At 37.0% G+C, this 16796-nt stretch overlaps 1 protein-coding gene across 1 annotated transcript; it reads right to left on the bottom strand.

The window, feature by feature from the left end:
* Positions 1-740: 740 nt before the first annotated feature.
* On the bottom strand, positions 741-14729 carry znrf2a (zinc and ring finger 2a). Its single transcript, XM_017454200.3, has 5 exons — positions 13916-14729; positions 6366-6464; positions 2320-2425; positions 2127-2205; positions 741-2037 (listed from the first exon to the last, which is right to left on the bottom strand). Exons 1-4 carry the CDS (start codon positions 14244-14246, stop codon positions 2148-2150), a joined length of 594 nt encoding a protein of 197 aa, XP_017309689.1. The 5' UTR covers positions 14247-14729; the 3' UTR covers positions 741-2037; positions 2127-2147.
* Positions 14730-16796: the final 2067 nt, after the last annotated feature.

Below are 16796 nucleotides of genomic sequence, written 5' to 3' on the forward strand. Positions count from 1 at the left end.
CTGATTGGTTAGAAGGTATTGATTAATTTTAATGATTCATTTATTAAACAGCAGCTCCGACAGTAGTGCTAGCTGTAATTCACATCGCAGGTTTATATTAATGCACTCATTCTAATACATTATTGTTTCTATAATAACAGCTTACACAAGGACATGTATGGTGGTTGCTCCAGAGAGAGACTGATAAAAAAAAAAAACAAAAAAAAAAACACGTGTACAAGTGTTGCAATCATGTTTTCTGTAAGAAGACGTTTATTTGACATTTTGGAAGGAGTCTCCAATGTCAGCTTTGTAACAAGCCAGAGGTAAAGCTGTGAAACTCTTTTCTTTGCAGTTTCTCTGTAACAGTATAAGCAGTATTTATTTATTTATTTTTTTGTCTTAAGTTCAAGAGAGAGATAAAAAAAAATGTTGGTACTTGTGAAAGAACAAAGTGGTGATGTACCAAAAACAACATGTTCTTTGATAAATAAATTGCTGAATAAATAATTGTTGGAGAACTGCTGTATTCAGGATGTTTTCAAGAAAATAATCAACTTTGGGCTGGTAAATTTTTGACTTATTGTAAAGTGTTACCATGTGATCTGTGATGGGTTGTGGTGCCTGTACAAACTGATCTGGAGTTGACTCAATGTTTTAACTATTTGTTCCATGGTAATGTATAAATGGCCCTAAATGATATTTAAGTATAATAATAAATTAGAATAACAGAAGTACACAGGCATGGCAGGAAGACGCTCACAGGTTCCCAGTGCTTTATTGTGATTTTTGACATGAATTGATGAGGAGCCAAATACAGATTTGCAGTGATGAAATATTAAAAAAGGTTTTGATGGACATTTATAAATTTTTCGAAATTGCACTTAAGTTAGACTTATCTTCAGTGCAATTTTACAGTGATGCAGTAGTATTTCGTAATGAACTGGCAAATAACCAAATAACATTTAACTTACAAACTCATATATAACAATATTTATTCAATTCATCAAAGTGGATTTTTCTCCAGATAACTGTAACGTGTTGGTCTGGTGGCATTACTAAAAAAAAATCACACTAACATTTCTACAAAATGTTTTTCTTTTCCTTCAAGAAAAAATACAAGTACAGTTGAATAAGTAGATCTGAGTATTTTTTTTGTGTAATAAGCCTAACTACAGTACACACCTTACATAAGGCTATGCCATTCTTATATTAAGTGTACAATCAAAACATGGACTTGAAATAATGACTTGCCAAAAACTTCTACGATGTCATACTGTGACATTGGACACGTCAAAACTACAAGCATCAACAATAAGTGGTCAGATTACAGTGAGCTTTCAGTTCTGTGTTTACCTTGAACAGCTTGTTCCTGTGAAATTCTGAACCCAAACTCATAGGCTAAATAAAGAAGGAAAAAAAAAGAAAGAAATGCTTTAATAAAATTTCATTTACTTACAACTATTGCCTGTGAAACATAGCAGCACATTTTAGCAAAAAAACGGCACTTGATTATTTTAGCACCGGACTATGTAATCTCCACACTAGAAAAAAAAATAAAATGGACCGTTTCTTTTAAATGGAGAGTTGAAAATTAGTTGCTACTCCAGATCTCTATTTACAGAATGATTATCCCAAAATTGGGTACACGTACACCCAGTATCCTTTATGTCTACAGTGTGGCTGTGTTCAATGACTGAAATGTCCTTGTTCACATGAGACATGTTTCTTACTCGGGAGGAAAGAAATGTGTCCAGTGTAAATACAGTGACGCTACATCCTGAAGCCCAAATGGTTCAACACAGCAGTGTGTTTTTGCACTCTGCTGTCCTTTGGTGTGCTAAAATGGAAATGGGGAAGAAGAAGAAGAAGAAGAAGAAGGAAAAAAAAAAAAAAAAAAAAAAAAAAAAAAAACAACACACACATGGGCAGGATCCCTGAGTCAGTTTTAATTGTCTTTTGGCACAGGTGTGAATCTGAGGTGATGACAGGTCTTTGTAAAATCACTGAGGTTCTGGATCACAGGGTGTGCAGTTTTCAGTGACGAAATCAGAGAACCTAAAAAAGAAAATGGGAAACAATGCTGTACTCCTTGTCCAAGGCAGAATGAATTCATTCTAAAGAAAATGCATGGTCGTGTATAATACCTGTGCAATGTTAGCAATTGTTTAATCAGTAGGGTGTTCTGGGCACGACCTATTCACCTCAAACCATTCATCGATACACCTGTAAAAAATAAATAAATAAATAAATAAATAGAGAGTAAATACGGATTAGTAACCAGGGCCGTGCACACTTGGATCAGGTTTATCTTGTAATGTGTGTTTGTCTCATCTTTACCCTTTGTGGTAGATACAGAGGCAGGGCAGTCTGGCAATGGTGTCTCCCTGGACCATGTCATCCAAGCATATTGCACACTCCCCAGAGTCCTTCATCAAGACATCCTCTAAAAAGTCATAAAGGAACAGACATTACTTGGTTGTAGGGTTGTTACAGTGTCATGGTTAGTCACAGTGTTTGACTGGATTTCATCAGGTTTCATCACTGTTCATCACTTTTTCAAAATAGAGTACAAAATGCATTTACCATCTACCCCTTCAGGTTTCTTTTCTTTTCTTTTTTTTTTTAGCAGGAAGGTCCTTACTCTAATGGTTCTCATCTCTTTTGTGTTTGGCTGTGACTGTGAAATATAGGATTTTATAACCTTCTCCCTCTGGACTCGCCCTACATCATACACTGTGTTTGACTTATTGTGGAAGTGGGAAGTTGGAACTCATTTTCAACCTCAGTGTGTTTGAGCTACAAAGTGTGTGTGTGGGGGGAACGACATGGACGCCTCCAGGTTTGTCTTTTGTTAGCTACAATCTAGCAAGCTGACTGTTTTGAGTGATGTATATTTACATCCTATTATTATTAATATGTCTGTATGTTGATTGATCTATATCAGATACTAGTATCTACAGCAGAACTCATTTAAAAATAAAAAAGTGCTACTTTGTTTACTGTTGATGCTGCGAGTTGATATGACATCATGTGCTAAATTCAGGATTGGAGAAGACATTCCTAAGGTTCCAAGTAGGAATTCTGAGTTGTAGAGGTGTTTTCTTTGGTTTTTCCTAGTCGTGGGGCAGAAATTCAGAGCATTAGTCGAACACAGCAACCTCTTTTTCTTTGCACAGGGGACACGACTGCACTGAAAATCCTCTGGTTCTATAATCAGCTACTGATGTAAACACATTACATCACTACCTCCATACCCTTATCTTTTTGTAATGCATCTTTACCTTACTACCCATTGTACCTTTAATATGTGTATTGTATATGCATCCTTCACCTGGAAACGTGGACATAGTGCTCTCTACCTTTTAGAGTAAAGTAAAGCTTTAAATGTTCACTACATGCACCATTCAAAATAAAATACTAAAAAAGTACAAAATGTGTACAATTACCCCATCTACAAGGACTAGTACAACTTGGTACGCTTTTTTCTGAGCATAACTTGTCAACTTTATCATGCACGTCTGCTATCAAATGCACAGAAGAACATGACACTGCAAATCAGAACTAAACCAAACAACTGTCAATTTTTTGCTAAGAAGCACTGTATATTTTTAGACCAGGTTATAATACTGCGAACATTTCAAACTGTAATACTCCTTGCTTGTCATTGGTTCATTTGTGACACGGGGGGAAGGGGAATAGCTCATGCGTTGTTAAGATCTGATTACACCTCTGAAATCATTGGTGAAGCTAATAAAGGTAACATATAAACAGGTGATGTTAAGTGTTCAAAACAGAGTTCTGCAGAGTCATCAGGTACCGTGCTTCAACACATGAGGGACACCACCTACACCTACATAAGGGTTCAACGTGTTTGGCTTCTGTGTGGCAGTAAAATGATCTTGAGTAGTTTTTAAATATGTGTTTTATATTATATATCAAGAGATTTTAGAGCACTTCATGCTTCCATCTGCTGATGAGCTTTATGGAGATGCTGATTTCCTTTTCCAGCAGGACTTTGTACCTTCCCACAGTGCCAAAACTACTAGTGACTGGTTTGCTGACCGTGGTATTACTGTGCTTGAATGGCCAGCTGACTCACCTGACCTGAACCCCATAGAGAATCTATGAGAGACACCAGACACAACAATACAGACGAGCTGAAGGCCGCTATCAAAGCAACCTGGGCTTCCAGAACACCTCAGCAGTGCCACAGACTGATCGTCTACATGCCACGCCGCACTGATGCAGTAATTCATACAAAAGGATTAAAGCCCCGACCAAATATTGAGAGCATAAATTAGCATACTTTTCAGAAGGTCGACATTTCTGTATTATAAACTCTTTATTAAATTTTTTTGAGATACTTGATTTTTGATTTCCATGAGCTGTAAGCCGTAATCAAGATTAAAACAAAAAAAGGCTTGAAATATTTTAATTTATGTGTAATGAATCTGGAATATATGAAAGTTCCACTTTTTTAATTAAATAAATAATAATAATATTTTTTTTTTTTATTATTAAAAAATAAAAAGCAGGAATGCACCCTGGATGGGACTCTGGTGTGTCGAATGACATCATGCTAATGCATATTCACAAAATCATTCACACACAGGAGAAATTCAGAGTTACCAATCAAGTTTTTGGATTGTGGGAGGAAACTATGGACCCTGGAGCTGTGAGGCAGGAACATTCTTTGCAGCCATGTCATTTAATTTACATTTATTCATTTGCTTTTATCCAAAGCAACTTATAGATGAGGAAACACAAGCAAAGCGATATATCAAGCGAGAGTAAGGGGTTAGTTAAGTGTTCAGGGAAGAGGTGGGTCTATAGCCGTTTTTTGAAGCTAGTGACAGATTCTGCAGTTCGGATTGAGGTTAGAAGTTTATTCCACCACTGAGGGACAGTCGGTGTGAATGTTCTGGAAAGGGACCTCATGCCTCGCTGAGTAAGCACTACCAGGCATCGGTCGTTAATTTAAAAGAGAATGTCAGACTTTAGTAATTCAGCATTAATAGCACTAAAAAAATTCAACTGTTTTGATCAAAAGACATCATTCACAAAACAGATGAACTTTTTTTATTTTTTAAAGTTACCAACCCATTATCAAGGTTTGTTTAAAAATGGTTAAAATAGATTTTTCACTATTCATTTCACTACTTCACTGTTGAAACCAGGAAATTCCCATTCTTGAGAAAGTCTAACTTTCTGAATGGGAATTACAGGAGAAATGTAAGTGGATTTTTACTACTACTCAAAAGCTGGAAACGTCTCAATTTGCATTTAGTCATTAACCCAGCATGACACCGGCACACGTAAATCTTTGACTAGTCACAGGAATCTCAAGGCTTAGCACCAAGTAAGGAATAAAATATGCGAGGGCGTGCTGTTATAGGAAGATCATCAAAAGCGGCCAGACAAAGAGCAGAGTTACTTTCACCACCCAGAAGTTAACTTTTTTTTTCCTATGAAAGCAGGTCCCACAGTTTTATTCCTCTAATACCACAACAATTTGCCACTGTCTTAAAGTTAATAAGACACAGAAAAATGCGGCTTGTTAAGTTTACGAACATGTTTCCTGTCCTGAGGCCTCTCTCCTGTGGGAAAACCTAAAACTGTTCCAAAGGCCTGACATTGGAGACTCCTTTATTTAACTTAAATGCATAATCTTAATTTTTTTAAAATAATAATAATAATAAAAAAAAAAACACCCCAGCATCTTACAGAAAGCTTCACCGCATGAACGATTACACATTTTTCCTTATTAAATAGCAACACATTCTTATTCCGTTTATTATTATCTTTAGATGACGTGGAGTGTCCTCTATACGAGTCCATGTGTGAGAAGTTACTACAGAAACAATAATGAACGCATTAATGATAATGATTTGAAATGCAGCCAGAACTAATATCAGAGCTGCTGTTATAGAAAATTAATGAGCACCTTCTGACCAATCAGAATCAAGAATTCAACATCACTGTGGTATAAAATACACATTCCTTTTTTAATAACATTTTAACCGCATTAATCGACTGCGGAACATGATCTGTTGGCTTAAATTATTTATTGCCATGAGTCATTATAGGCTCCCTTTAATGTTGTGTCCAAACTAAACAACGCAGAACAGTTCAAAAGATAATTACATATGACTACATAAGTCATCTCAAATCACCACACCATGGAGATTACAATACTATCAGCGTACAGTTTAACAAACACATTGAAAAGGACCAAAAGGACCCACAGAGGGTTAAACGAGAAGAGCGGCGTCAGGGCTTTGTGTTAATGATTGTGACTGATTAAGCAGACTGCTGAAGCGGAACAGCATTCAAACAATGAAAGAAAAGCAAAGCAAAACAAAAAGGCAAAGTGGTGGGCTTACCGTTATAGGAGAGTCTCGGTTTGGTGAGACACATGACAAGGTGAAGGTCAATTTCATCTGAAGCAACAAATTTTGAACACACAGGACAGTTGAATCCAGCTATACACACACACACACAAACACACACACACAAACACACACACACAAAAGAGGGTGAGAGAGAGAAGTTAAGTGCCGAAATCCTTTTCGTAATACATTTAGAAAGCAATGCATCACCCTAAATTGTTCCTCAGTACATCTTAATTTGTCTCTCTGGGAAACTAATAATTCGTTGTTTATCCCTAAAACAAGACGTTCTCACATCAGACAGATTTAGAACCAGTTTAGGCAGCTAAACGTCCAGTCAAATGGAACCTTGAAGAATAACAGTATAAAGGAAACTTAACACAAATTGTTGCATGACATAAAAATGGTCTCCAACTGTATAAAGTGAAATAAGCTGAAATTACAAATATATTTACTGTACATCAGTATATATTCAGTCCGTACAGGATTTCGGGGAGTTTTTTAATGACTGTTGCATCCAAAAAAAATGTTTGCGCTTATTTTTGTGCGGAAAACTTCTTTTCTTGCAAAACTGCATGACCACCAAATTATTTTGCACAGTCTTACACAGTGATGTTTGTTGGTAAAGGAGACCTTTCATCTGTACTCATGTACTTGATGAGCACGAGTCAAAGAGGGCTTTGGCTGAATGAACGCTGTGATGACGCCACACGGTGCTTCATGGCCCAAATCCGCAGTAAATCTGCGGTAATTCGGAAAATTTGCACGCTCCGCTAAATATTGCGGCGTTTCCTTGGTTTTGTGTTCGTTTACGCGATCGCAAAATCGTGAAATCCTGAAGGGACCGTTGTTTATAAAGCAATAATAATACAATTAATGCAAGCTTGTAAAATATGTAAATATATAAAATTTGGATGTCAACATCATCACCTTCAAATTACCCTTCAAAGTGTCTATGTTAAATTCTGAGTTTAAATAAATAAATAAAAACACAAAAGGTATGAATACGTAAGGAACATCGCAGGATTTTGCTGTTGTACAAAAATATCGCACACTGCGATTTGTCAGCAATTCAAATTCTTACATTTATTAATGAAAGACACATCACACAACAGTTTATAGTTGCATTTAATTTTGTGGAATATCTGCGAGACAAGTTAGTTCCTGTTATCACAGCTGCTATAATCAACAATCGTTTAAGCATCACCCCCCCCAAACCTCTTGGAGTTAATAAGACAGATTGTCATGTGACTGAGAAACTCCTCTGTCCTGAAGACTCTCACATGTCAGGAAACTTATTGATTGTCACAAAGAGCTGACACTAGAGACTACTTCCTTAATGTGAAATAAACATCCCATAACAGAACACTTCATGACATAAATGATATGTTTTTTGGGGTTTTTTTTAAATCGCTTTATTAGCCTTAGATTATGTATTATTTGCCATACACATCTCTGTGAACAAGCTGTTATGGTAAGAACACATTAGAATGAGCACATTAATACACACCAGTGGTTCTTAACCTTTTTGTGAGTGACATAGTTTTGTGAAACAGACAGACACCATAGATCATTTCTGTTACAGACGGAACTACTGTCAGTGCTGCTGTTGTACAAAATCAAATCAACACCTTCTGATGACACCTTGACTTGAAAACTAAACCACACTGTGCTACAAGTCAAAATAGTGTACATTATATTCCAAATACTGATTCTGACAGTCTAAAAATCAATTCAATTCAGTATTATTTGTAGAGCCCTTCTAACAGACACGGTCACAAAGCAGCTTTACAGAAATCTGGATATAGCGTTATATTTAGATCCCTGAAGAGTAAGCCAGGGACAACAACATCAACACAACAGAGGTTCTACTAGGATCATGTTTTTCTTAGATTTGATACAGGAAACTGTATATACAAAATCTCTGCATAAAAAAAAATTAGGGTGCTAGATTTAGATCCCACAAAAATTCTGTAAATAAAAGATTGCAAGCAAAAATATTCAACAACAATACATTAGATCACAAATACAGACATTAAAAACCTTCATTTTATATGCATGCAATCCCTTTACTGTTTTCGACAATCTGCACTCTGAGAAAATAAAAGCGTTCTTCACATCCTCAAAGGATCCTACTTGGATCCTTCTCTGAGTTTTCTAGTGGGACCCTTTTTTCATTACGAATCCTCGCTTTGACATCAGTTTGCTGGTCTTTACTTCCTATTTTGTTGCATCTCCAGTGTATTATTTGTTTCTAGGATCGTTTTTCCCTTCAACACATTTTTCACAGTTTGTTGAACAAAACATCGGAGAAATGGAACTTGGCATGAAGACCACCGGCCCTAGGCCACGCCCACTCACTGAACTATGATATTTCACCCAACATGGTAGAATGCCCAGTGCTAGACATCACTATCTAGATGCCTTGTGGGTGATGATAGATTACATAAGCACTATTAACAGAAATGATGTGCTTTGGTAAAAACAGATTAGTTCACTTTGTATTATTAGCTTGTTTTTTGGCTCATGCATACTGACATGATCTGCAGTCAAATAGATATTTCCACTTCTAGATATCTAGATCTGTATTTCGAAAGCAATTCTTTGTAGTAAAGCACAAGCTCTGGAAATCCCTAAACTTCTGATCCTACGCTTATGCAACAGACCACATGCAAACCATAACAGCTGCTCCAAAAGGCCAAGGCCAATGCATGATAACTAGGATAAGTTCACAGGGGGATACTTTTCTACCATTGCTCACTTTTACTAATCCATGCACCAAACGTGATGCTTAAGTTCAGTCATGCATCAAAATGGAGCACTACCTTATCTATTTTATCTGTTCCTCGTTGCATATCCTCTCTGTACAATTTATAGTGCTAATTTATGTAATGCTATGCCTTACAGGGACAAATCACAAAAAGACCAGGAACTGAAAAAGAAAAGAAAAGAAAAGTATACAGCAAGGCAGATGTTTCCGCTGCTCATCAGTGCTGGGTATCCATATGGAACAAAACTAACTAGCGTTTCTTGCACTGGTCCATACTATTAGGCTACTGTTTTGTTAACAAGGAAGTTTAAACCAAGGTCATTGATGTAAAATTTGTAAAAATTGTATGTACACTCATTATGTTTTATACAGATAATAATAATCATACAGCACCACGAATGCTCGATTCTGACTGGTAAGAAGGTGCTGATTAATTTTCTATAACAGCAGACCTGACCGGAGTTCAGGCTGTAATTCAAATCAATAAATAATCGGTAAATTAAATCACTGCAATTTCTGGCAAATCACTGAGGTATAAGATTTTGGGACATGCTGTTATAAGAAAATGATCAACTTCAGACCACATCACACCCTCATGGACTAATTTCCTTACTTATAATTACTTACTAATAATTAGTTATTACTCTAAGTTAAACGCTGTTCAAGCGACCTCGTGCTAGTCAGCTACACTTAACTTATGGGTTTTATCACAACTCTGAGTGTGACCTCAGAACGGTAGCTTAACTAATTCCAGTGAGCAGCTGAGAGTTTACTGAAACAGATGCCTAAACACCACATGAGTAATGCATTAAAAGACTAACAAATATGATCAACATTGGTAATAGATAAAGTGTTAAGACAGTAGTACACACAGATCTACACTGTTCCATATAGTACAATCTACCATGTCTAATTTACAGAAGTGCTTTAATTCAGTAAAACGTTCCACACTGACTTGCCCGCTTTAACCGTTTCAAGCAGCAGAAAGGGAACAAAAAGTCTGGTTAGCAACAACATTTTTGTTTTCTTTAAACCAACCAGAGAGCTCACTCTGCCCTCATGTTCTTTACAGGCTTACAAGACCAAGGCTCATGAATTCACAGGTCAAACGTCACCTAAATTAAGTTGGCATGAAGTGAAACTCAGCGCTAACAGAAGCAACTACACATCTCTTACGCATCTGTATACTGCCTTTTCCGTTAGACAAATTTGATTTGAGTTTGGTCCAAGTGATGATTTAGCTTAAATAAAAAGTGTAGTGTAGTGTTTCCCATATCCCCATAGCAACAGACAAAAGATTGTAAATGGTAAGGCTAAACCACAAATTTTGGCACCTTGGCTACTGCTGCTGATAATCAAATTTCAAGAAATTCCATCGATACGTAGTATTTCAGCGGAATACTCAGGGTATTTAATGTATATTTACATTACATTACGATACATTATATCTGTATGTGCAAGGGGACTTGTGCGGAGGCGGGGGACCGCTCAAAGGACAGCAGAACCTTAAAAATAAATAAATAAATAAATCACAAGAGTGACTCAATAGCAGCCAATAACTGAGTCAACTCTGCTTCCAACCCTCAAGAAATACATAACATCAAATGTAATGTAAACTTGCTGAAAAACCTATCATATAGATAATTGCTTACTTGACTTTAAAAAATAGCAATGCGACCACCGTGCTACTAGAAAATGCAATTAAACTGCATTATAACTTTACTACTTGTAGTTATGCAACTACCATTAACTACATGTAGCAAAGTGTATACAAGCAGAATCCAGCTACTGAGCGGCAACTTTAGAGCTTTTGCTGTGATCAGATTATTCCATGCAATCTAAACACACAACGTAAAAGCTATTTAACAGTAAAAGTCAAACAGTAATTGAGCTTACTGATTAGCAGAGTTATTATTTGTTAGAAACATTGGTGACAATCTGTTATGCAATAACAATATGCTCAGAGCAATATGCTCTGAAAGGAAGACTGATTGACCAGGACAAACATATATATATATATAAATAAATAAATAAATAAATAATAAAAAAACAATCCAAAAAAAAAATTCAAAGTCAGAAGAGAAGTGCTTTCATTTAAAGAAAATGTTATATATATATATATATATATATATATATATATAAATAAAAAAGGGGTCTGACAGACTACACAGACTTCAGCTGCCCCCTGAAGGGTGGTTCAAGTTTAGTATAGTAACAGAGCAAGTTCTAAAATCACACTGCACATTTCTGCAAAGCATGTGACTTAGAGGAAGCCGCTTGTCAGAGTCCCCTTTCTCCTCTGCGCTCTCCACCTTCCTTCCAGCAATGAAAGTCAGCTCAGGTGTTATCTTGTTCTTATCCGTTTTGGGTGAAGGTTTTAGGACAATCCCCCTGCTGTAAATAGCCCGTAGCAAATGTGCAGTTTATACAGAGGGCAGAAGGGCTGCTTCCTGGTTCTGATGAGGAAATTGCTCAGTTGAGCAGTTATTACTGTAAAAGGCATTGGCATTGCACATGACATTCAATAAGTCTAATAAATGGCAGGCATTGAAAAATATTTCAGTTCTATAACGATTTGTTGTACAGCCTATCCATTTAGTTGTAAAGGGGGGGGATACATATTCATCTTGAAAAATATATTTTAAAAAAACTCATAAGAGCTTATTTGGTGTCAGGCACTTTTTTTCTTTTTTTTTTTACATAATTTGTGTAAGTGTTATTTTGTGTAGAAAGTATGTAAGATTTAGGAAAGTGTGCAAGAATGGTAAATAGTCTAGAAAGCAAGGGAAATCAGGATAATGACTTGTGTTAAATTACAGTAACGTCTCAGGGAATTTACATTTTATAATTTACACTATGCATAAAGGGTTAAATGAGCAACAACATGACTTGTACTGTTTTGCTGCTGTGCTCATACTAACCCCAACAGACCATGACCTATTTGTTTCCAAAACAAATAATAACCAAGAAAATAAAGCAACTTCAAGGTAAATTATGGTTATAAGTTTGATTTGAATACATCCTAGAACAAAGACAGATGAATATGCAGGAGTTCAATGTTTAGTGCCAAACAGATCATTTACAGCATGTGTAATTGAGTGAACAACCGAGTGAAATTTGATCCAGGAAATGAATCCACATGTCAGTGATGCAACTGTGCAGTTCCACATCTGGCTACATTACGCCCAAGCCTCATCCTTACTTCTCACTTGGATAGTGTATGTAGATTTTTACCCAGGAACTGCTGCTGTAATCATCAACACTGTTCTTTTCTTATCCCAGGACTGCTATTTACAAACTGCTCATACTAAACATACTTTTAACACACTTAGTAGTGTCTGATTCACTCTTTAACAACTGTTTATTATAATGATTTATAATCACAGAAGAGGACAGGTTCCCTTTTGAGTCAGAGTACTGTCGAGGTTTCTTCCCCATCTCGTCTCGGGGAGTTTTTCCTTGCTGTGGTCACCTCTGGCTTGCTCATTAATGATTTAAAACTACATCCTGATTGCTGTAAAGTGCTATACAAATGCTTTACAATTGAACTGGAAAAAGCACCACAGCCAAGTGGAGGTTTATATCACAAGTCAAAGTCAAAGAATCTTTCACCAGAATAGTCATGATTTTTAATTTACTGTGCTACTGCAACTATACTACCCGATACAAAACGACTCATTTCTTTATATCCACCTTGGTCTTCAAACTTTCATTAAATCTTCACACGACAAACACAATTATAGGAAACACTTAGATGCCTGCTATCCTTATGGTGCCGTCTAAAGGTCCCACCTACCTAGGTAACTTTCTCACAAATACAAAACAGGGCTAGTGAAGAGATAGTGAAGATTTTAAAATGTGCACAATATCAATTTCATGCAATTTTTTCATGATACACTCTTAGAAAACAAAACCTCCAGAACTGGTTCTTTAGGGCAATGCCATAGAAATTTTTTTTGTTTGTTTCCCTAAAGAATATTTCAGCCCATGATTGTTTGTTTGTTTTGGGGGGTTTTTCTGCTGTTAATACAATACACATTATACTCACAGAGATCCTTCCACATTATCATAACATTTATAACCTGAAAAAAAATAATAAATTATATATATATATATATATATATATATATATATATATAAGGTCTCTGTGGCAAAAACGCTGTTTTTACTGGTTTAACTGCTGCTAAAGAAGTTATTTTACATAACTGGATTAATCCACAATCACGAAAGTCACCACGGTGGTTGTTATTCTAGAACCATGTTGTCTGCCTAGACCTAGGCCTATCTATGATTAATAAAGCTAAACCAGTTATAATATCTGCATAGTCAAGCACTGCATCGTCCTTAAGGATTTAATGCTATCTTATTAACATGTAGGCTACTCTAAATAATCCACCCTGTTTATATGCACTTAGGTATTTTTCAGCTGGTATGACCGCTTGTGTTGCTATGTTCATATATCGTCATTTTCTTGTTTGTGGAAAATAACAAATCCTGGAAAGCAAATCTTTAAAAGACTTACAAATCAATAAAACCACTCCTATGATCCTCGGGTGACCTTTGATATATTTATGGAGGAGACGGCGCTCTATCTGTGTCTTTATAACCATCAGGTCTGGTCTTTTGTAATAAGTAACTCTGGTATGATCACAATGTTTTACGATTAGAGGCTCAGCTCTAATCTCGGGTATTGTTGATTGATTCACTCAACGTCAATCAGATATTCACTTCTGGCGCGCGTGCTTCCGTTACGATGATGGCGCACTTGTCTTACCTCCAAGCAGGTGAGGAGACAGGTGGGCCGGTAACGATCCTATCAGTAACCTCGGACCGGACTGACTTCGGTCTCCGTCCGCGTCATCGTCGCTTTGAGTCTCGCTACCTTGCGCTATGAAGGTGGACTGAAAAAGCGAGTTGGGTCTCGTGCCGTCCGCCGCGTACCGCCCGCGCGCTCCGACCTGCTGCTGATTTCCAGTGTAGTACCGAATCGCCGCTGCGCTCGCGCTCCCGGAACCGGCGGCTGTGGTGGTGGAAGTGGGCACATCCGAGCCTGAATAAGCCCTGAGGCGAGCACTACCCGCCGGACTGCTCTGTTTGGGCCCCATCTCAGTCTGTTTATGTTTAGGACGCGCTGCTCGGGCCCTAAAAACCAAACAACGTCCCTTGAAAACAAAAGGAAAACAAAAGAAAAACAAAACAGCGAGCTGTCAAACCTCAGTCTGACCTCCGATGTGGATGGGGTTAAACTCCAGATGTGGAAAATAATCCTACACTGAGTCGCTACATGGCGTCAAATAAAAGGTCATGGCTGCACACTAGTTGCTCTTCCGTAACTTAAGTTTTGCGACGGTGTGAAAACTGTGCACAGGCCTGCTGACTGTCAACAACCTCCGTCAAACTTATACGCTCATAGTAAAAACAAACAAACAAACAAACAAACAAATACAAGCCGTGCGAACTGATTAGAAAGGAAACGTCCTGACGCTACATAATAACAGGAGCGCCGACAAAAACAATCCGCGCGACCGGTGCTCAGGGAGACGGTACGAATCGAAGGTTATTATGGTCTGTGTGTGAAAAGCACGGATTGCCCTCCTCCTTTCTGTGCGTCAGGTGACGTCAACGCGGAAGTGCAGCATAAACACTAAAAACAAATCTTACGGTTACTACTGAAAATCCCTTTCACAATAATGTGACACGCCTACCACTGTAAAAGTATAACAGGAAAGGGATTGTTATTATAAAAACGTAAAAGATTCCATATGGAAGATGAATGTAGGCAAGTCAATTTACTGGAATAAAGTTGGTTTGACGTTGGACGTTCGATATTGGCGGATATGCGGAAATTAAGGGACCGTCTCTAAAGTTACATATGACATTGTTAAACACGTTTCTAACTTCAATAGTGTTTGAAGTCAATGGAATGACTTACAGTCATATAAGCAACTGTACAGTGTTCATCTAGGTGTCAGCAATGATGCACACCTTTTTAGATTTTTGACATTGAATAAAATAAACTATTAAATCAAATATAAAAATTGCCATGTATTTTATTACTGCATGGGCTCATGCACAAAATATACCATAATTTAAAGCTCAATAGCATTTGAAGAGAATGATGTACAGTCACACAACCAACTGTAAAGTGCTCATCTAGGTGTCAGCTATAACGCACACCTTTTAGATTTTTGATATTTAACCCTACAATGCACGAACCAAAAAACCTTCACAAATGCATACGGGGGGTCAAAATGACCCGTACTGGATTGAATGGTTTTCTTCAAAAAGTAGATGTCCTATTAATACACACACACACACACACACACACACACACACACACACACACACACACACACACACACATATATATATATATATCTTATTTTGTTAAATATCAAAAATCTAAAATAGAAAAAAAAGTGTGCGGTATAGCTGACACCTAGATGAACACTTTACAGTTGGTTGTGTGACTGTACATCATTCCCTTCAAATGCTATTGAGCTTTAAATAATGGCATATTTTGTGTATGGGCCCATTCTGCAGTGGAATTCATATCTAATTTACATATGATTTAATAGCTTAATTTGTTAATTATAAAAAATCTAAGAGGTTTGCATTATAGCTGACACCTAGATGAACACTTTACAGTTGATTATATGACTGTAAGTCATTCCCTTCAAATGCTATTGTTAGAAGCATGTATAACAATGTCGTATGTAACTTTAGAGACGGTCCCTTAATTTCCGCATATCCGCGAATTTCGAACGTCAAACCAACTTTATTCCGGTCGTCAATTTCCTTTAGCTAGCCTATAGTATATTTCCACGTGTTCAAAATATATGTAAAAAAAAAAATACAGTCAGTGGGCAGTTTAATAAACACTGGAGGAAGCACATCTGTTGCTATGCACAAGTTCAGAATTTAAGCCCTCTAACTCCAATAACACAAAGCAACCACTACTAGATCAGGTTAATCAGGTTTTAATTGGAAAGCGGTGGCTCATGGTTATGGCTGTGTAGTAGTAATCAAAAGGTTGTGAGGTTAAATCCCGGCTACAACAGTTCAGTTGTAGATGCACTATATGGGCAAAAGTTTGTGGACACCTGCAAATCACACCCACGTGCTTTAAAAAAAAACTTTTTTTTTTAGAAGATTCCACCGAGGTTGGGCGAGGCAGCCTGTGGTGCTTACTTGCTGTGGTGCTTTTTTGTTTTTCTCACCATTATGTGTACGTGAAATACTCAACCAGCCTGTCTGGCACTGACAACCATGCCACGGTCAGAGTCATTGATCATCACATTTTCCCCCTTTCTTTTTTTTTTTGATGTGAACAATAACTTAAGCTCTATACCTGAATCTGCATGATTTTATGTATTAATGCTGCCACATGATTGGCTGAATGTATAATTACATGAAAGAGCAAAGTGGCAGTGTCTTTATATATATAGTCACAGTCGTAAATATCTGTTCACATTGCCAGAATTTTCTTCTCTTTCAGGACTAATTGTGGTCAGTTTGCTAATATACCACAGCTGGTGATTATGTACACTATGTACATGCCAGTATTATTGTTGCCTACATTCCTCGCTAATGTCTGGACTTAGCCACCTACAAGTTTTTTTAAAATCATTCAGCCACACACATTGTACTCATTA

Source organism: Ictalurus punctatus, chromosome 24, assembly GCF_001660625.3.
Source record: "Ictalurus punctatus breed USDA103 chromosome 24, Coco_2.0, whole genome shotgun sequence".
Taxonomy (NCBI): Eukaryota; Metazoa; Chordata; class Actinopteri; order Siluriformes; family Ictaluridae; genus Ictalurus; species Ictalurus punctatus.

Excerpts from the sequence above, each read along its gene's own strand:
- znrf2a (XM_017454200.3), bottom strand. The coding sequence starts at position 14,246 with ATGGGGCCCAAACAGAGCAGTCCGGCGGGTAGTGCTCGCCTCAGGGCT. Across the intron at positions 6,465-13,915 it reads GTCTCCTCACCTGCTTGGAG|CTGGATTCAACTGTCCTGTG; the intron begins GTAAGACAAGTG and ends GTGTGTGTATAG. Across the intron at positions 2,426-6,365 it reads ACCGAGACTCTCCTATAACG|AGGATGTCTTGATGAAGGAC; the intron begins GTAAGCCCACCA and ends ATGACTTTTTAG.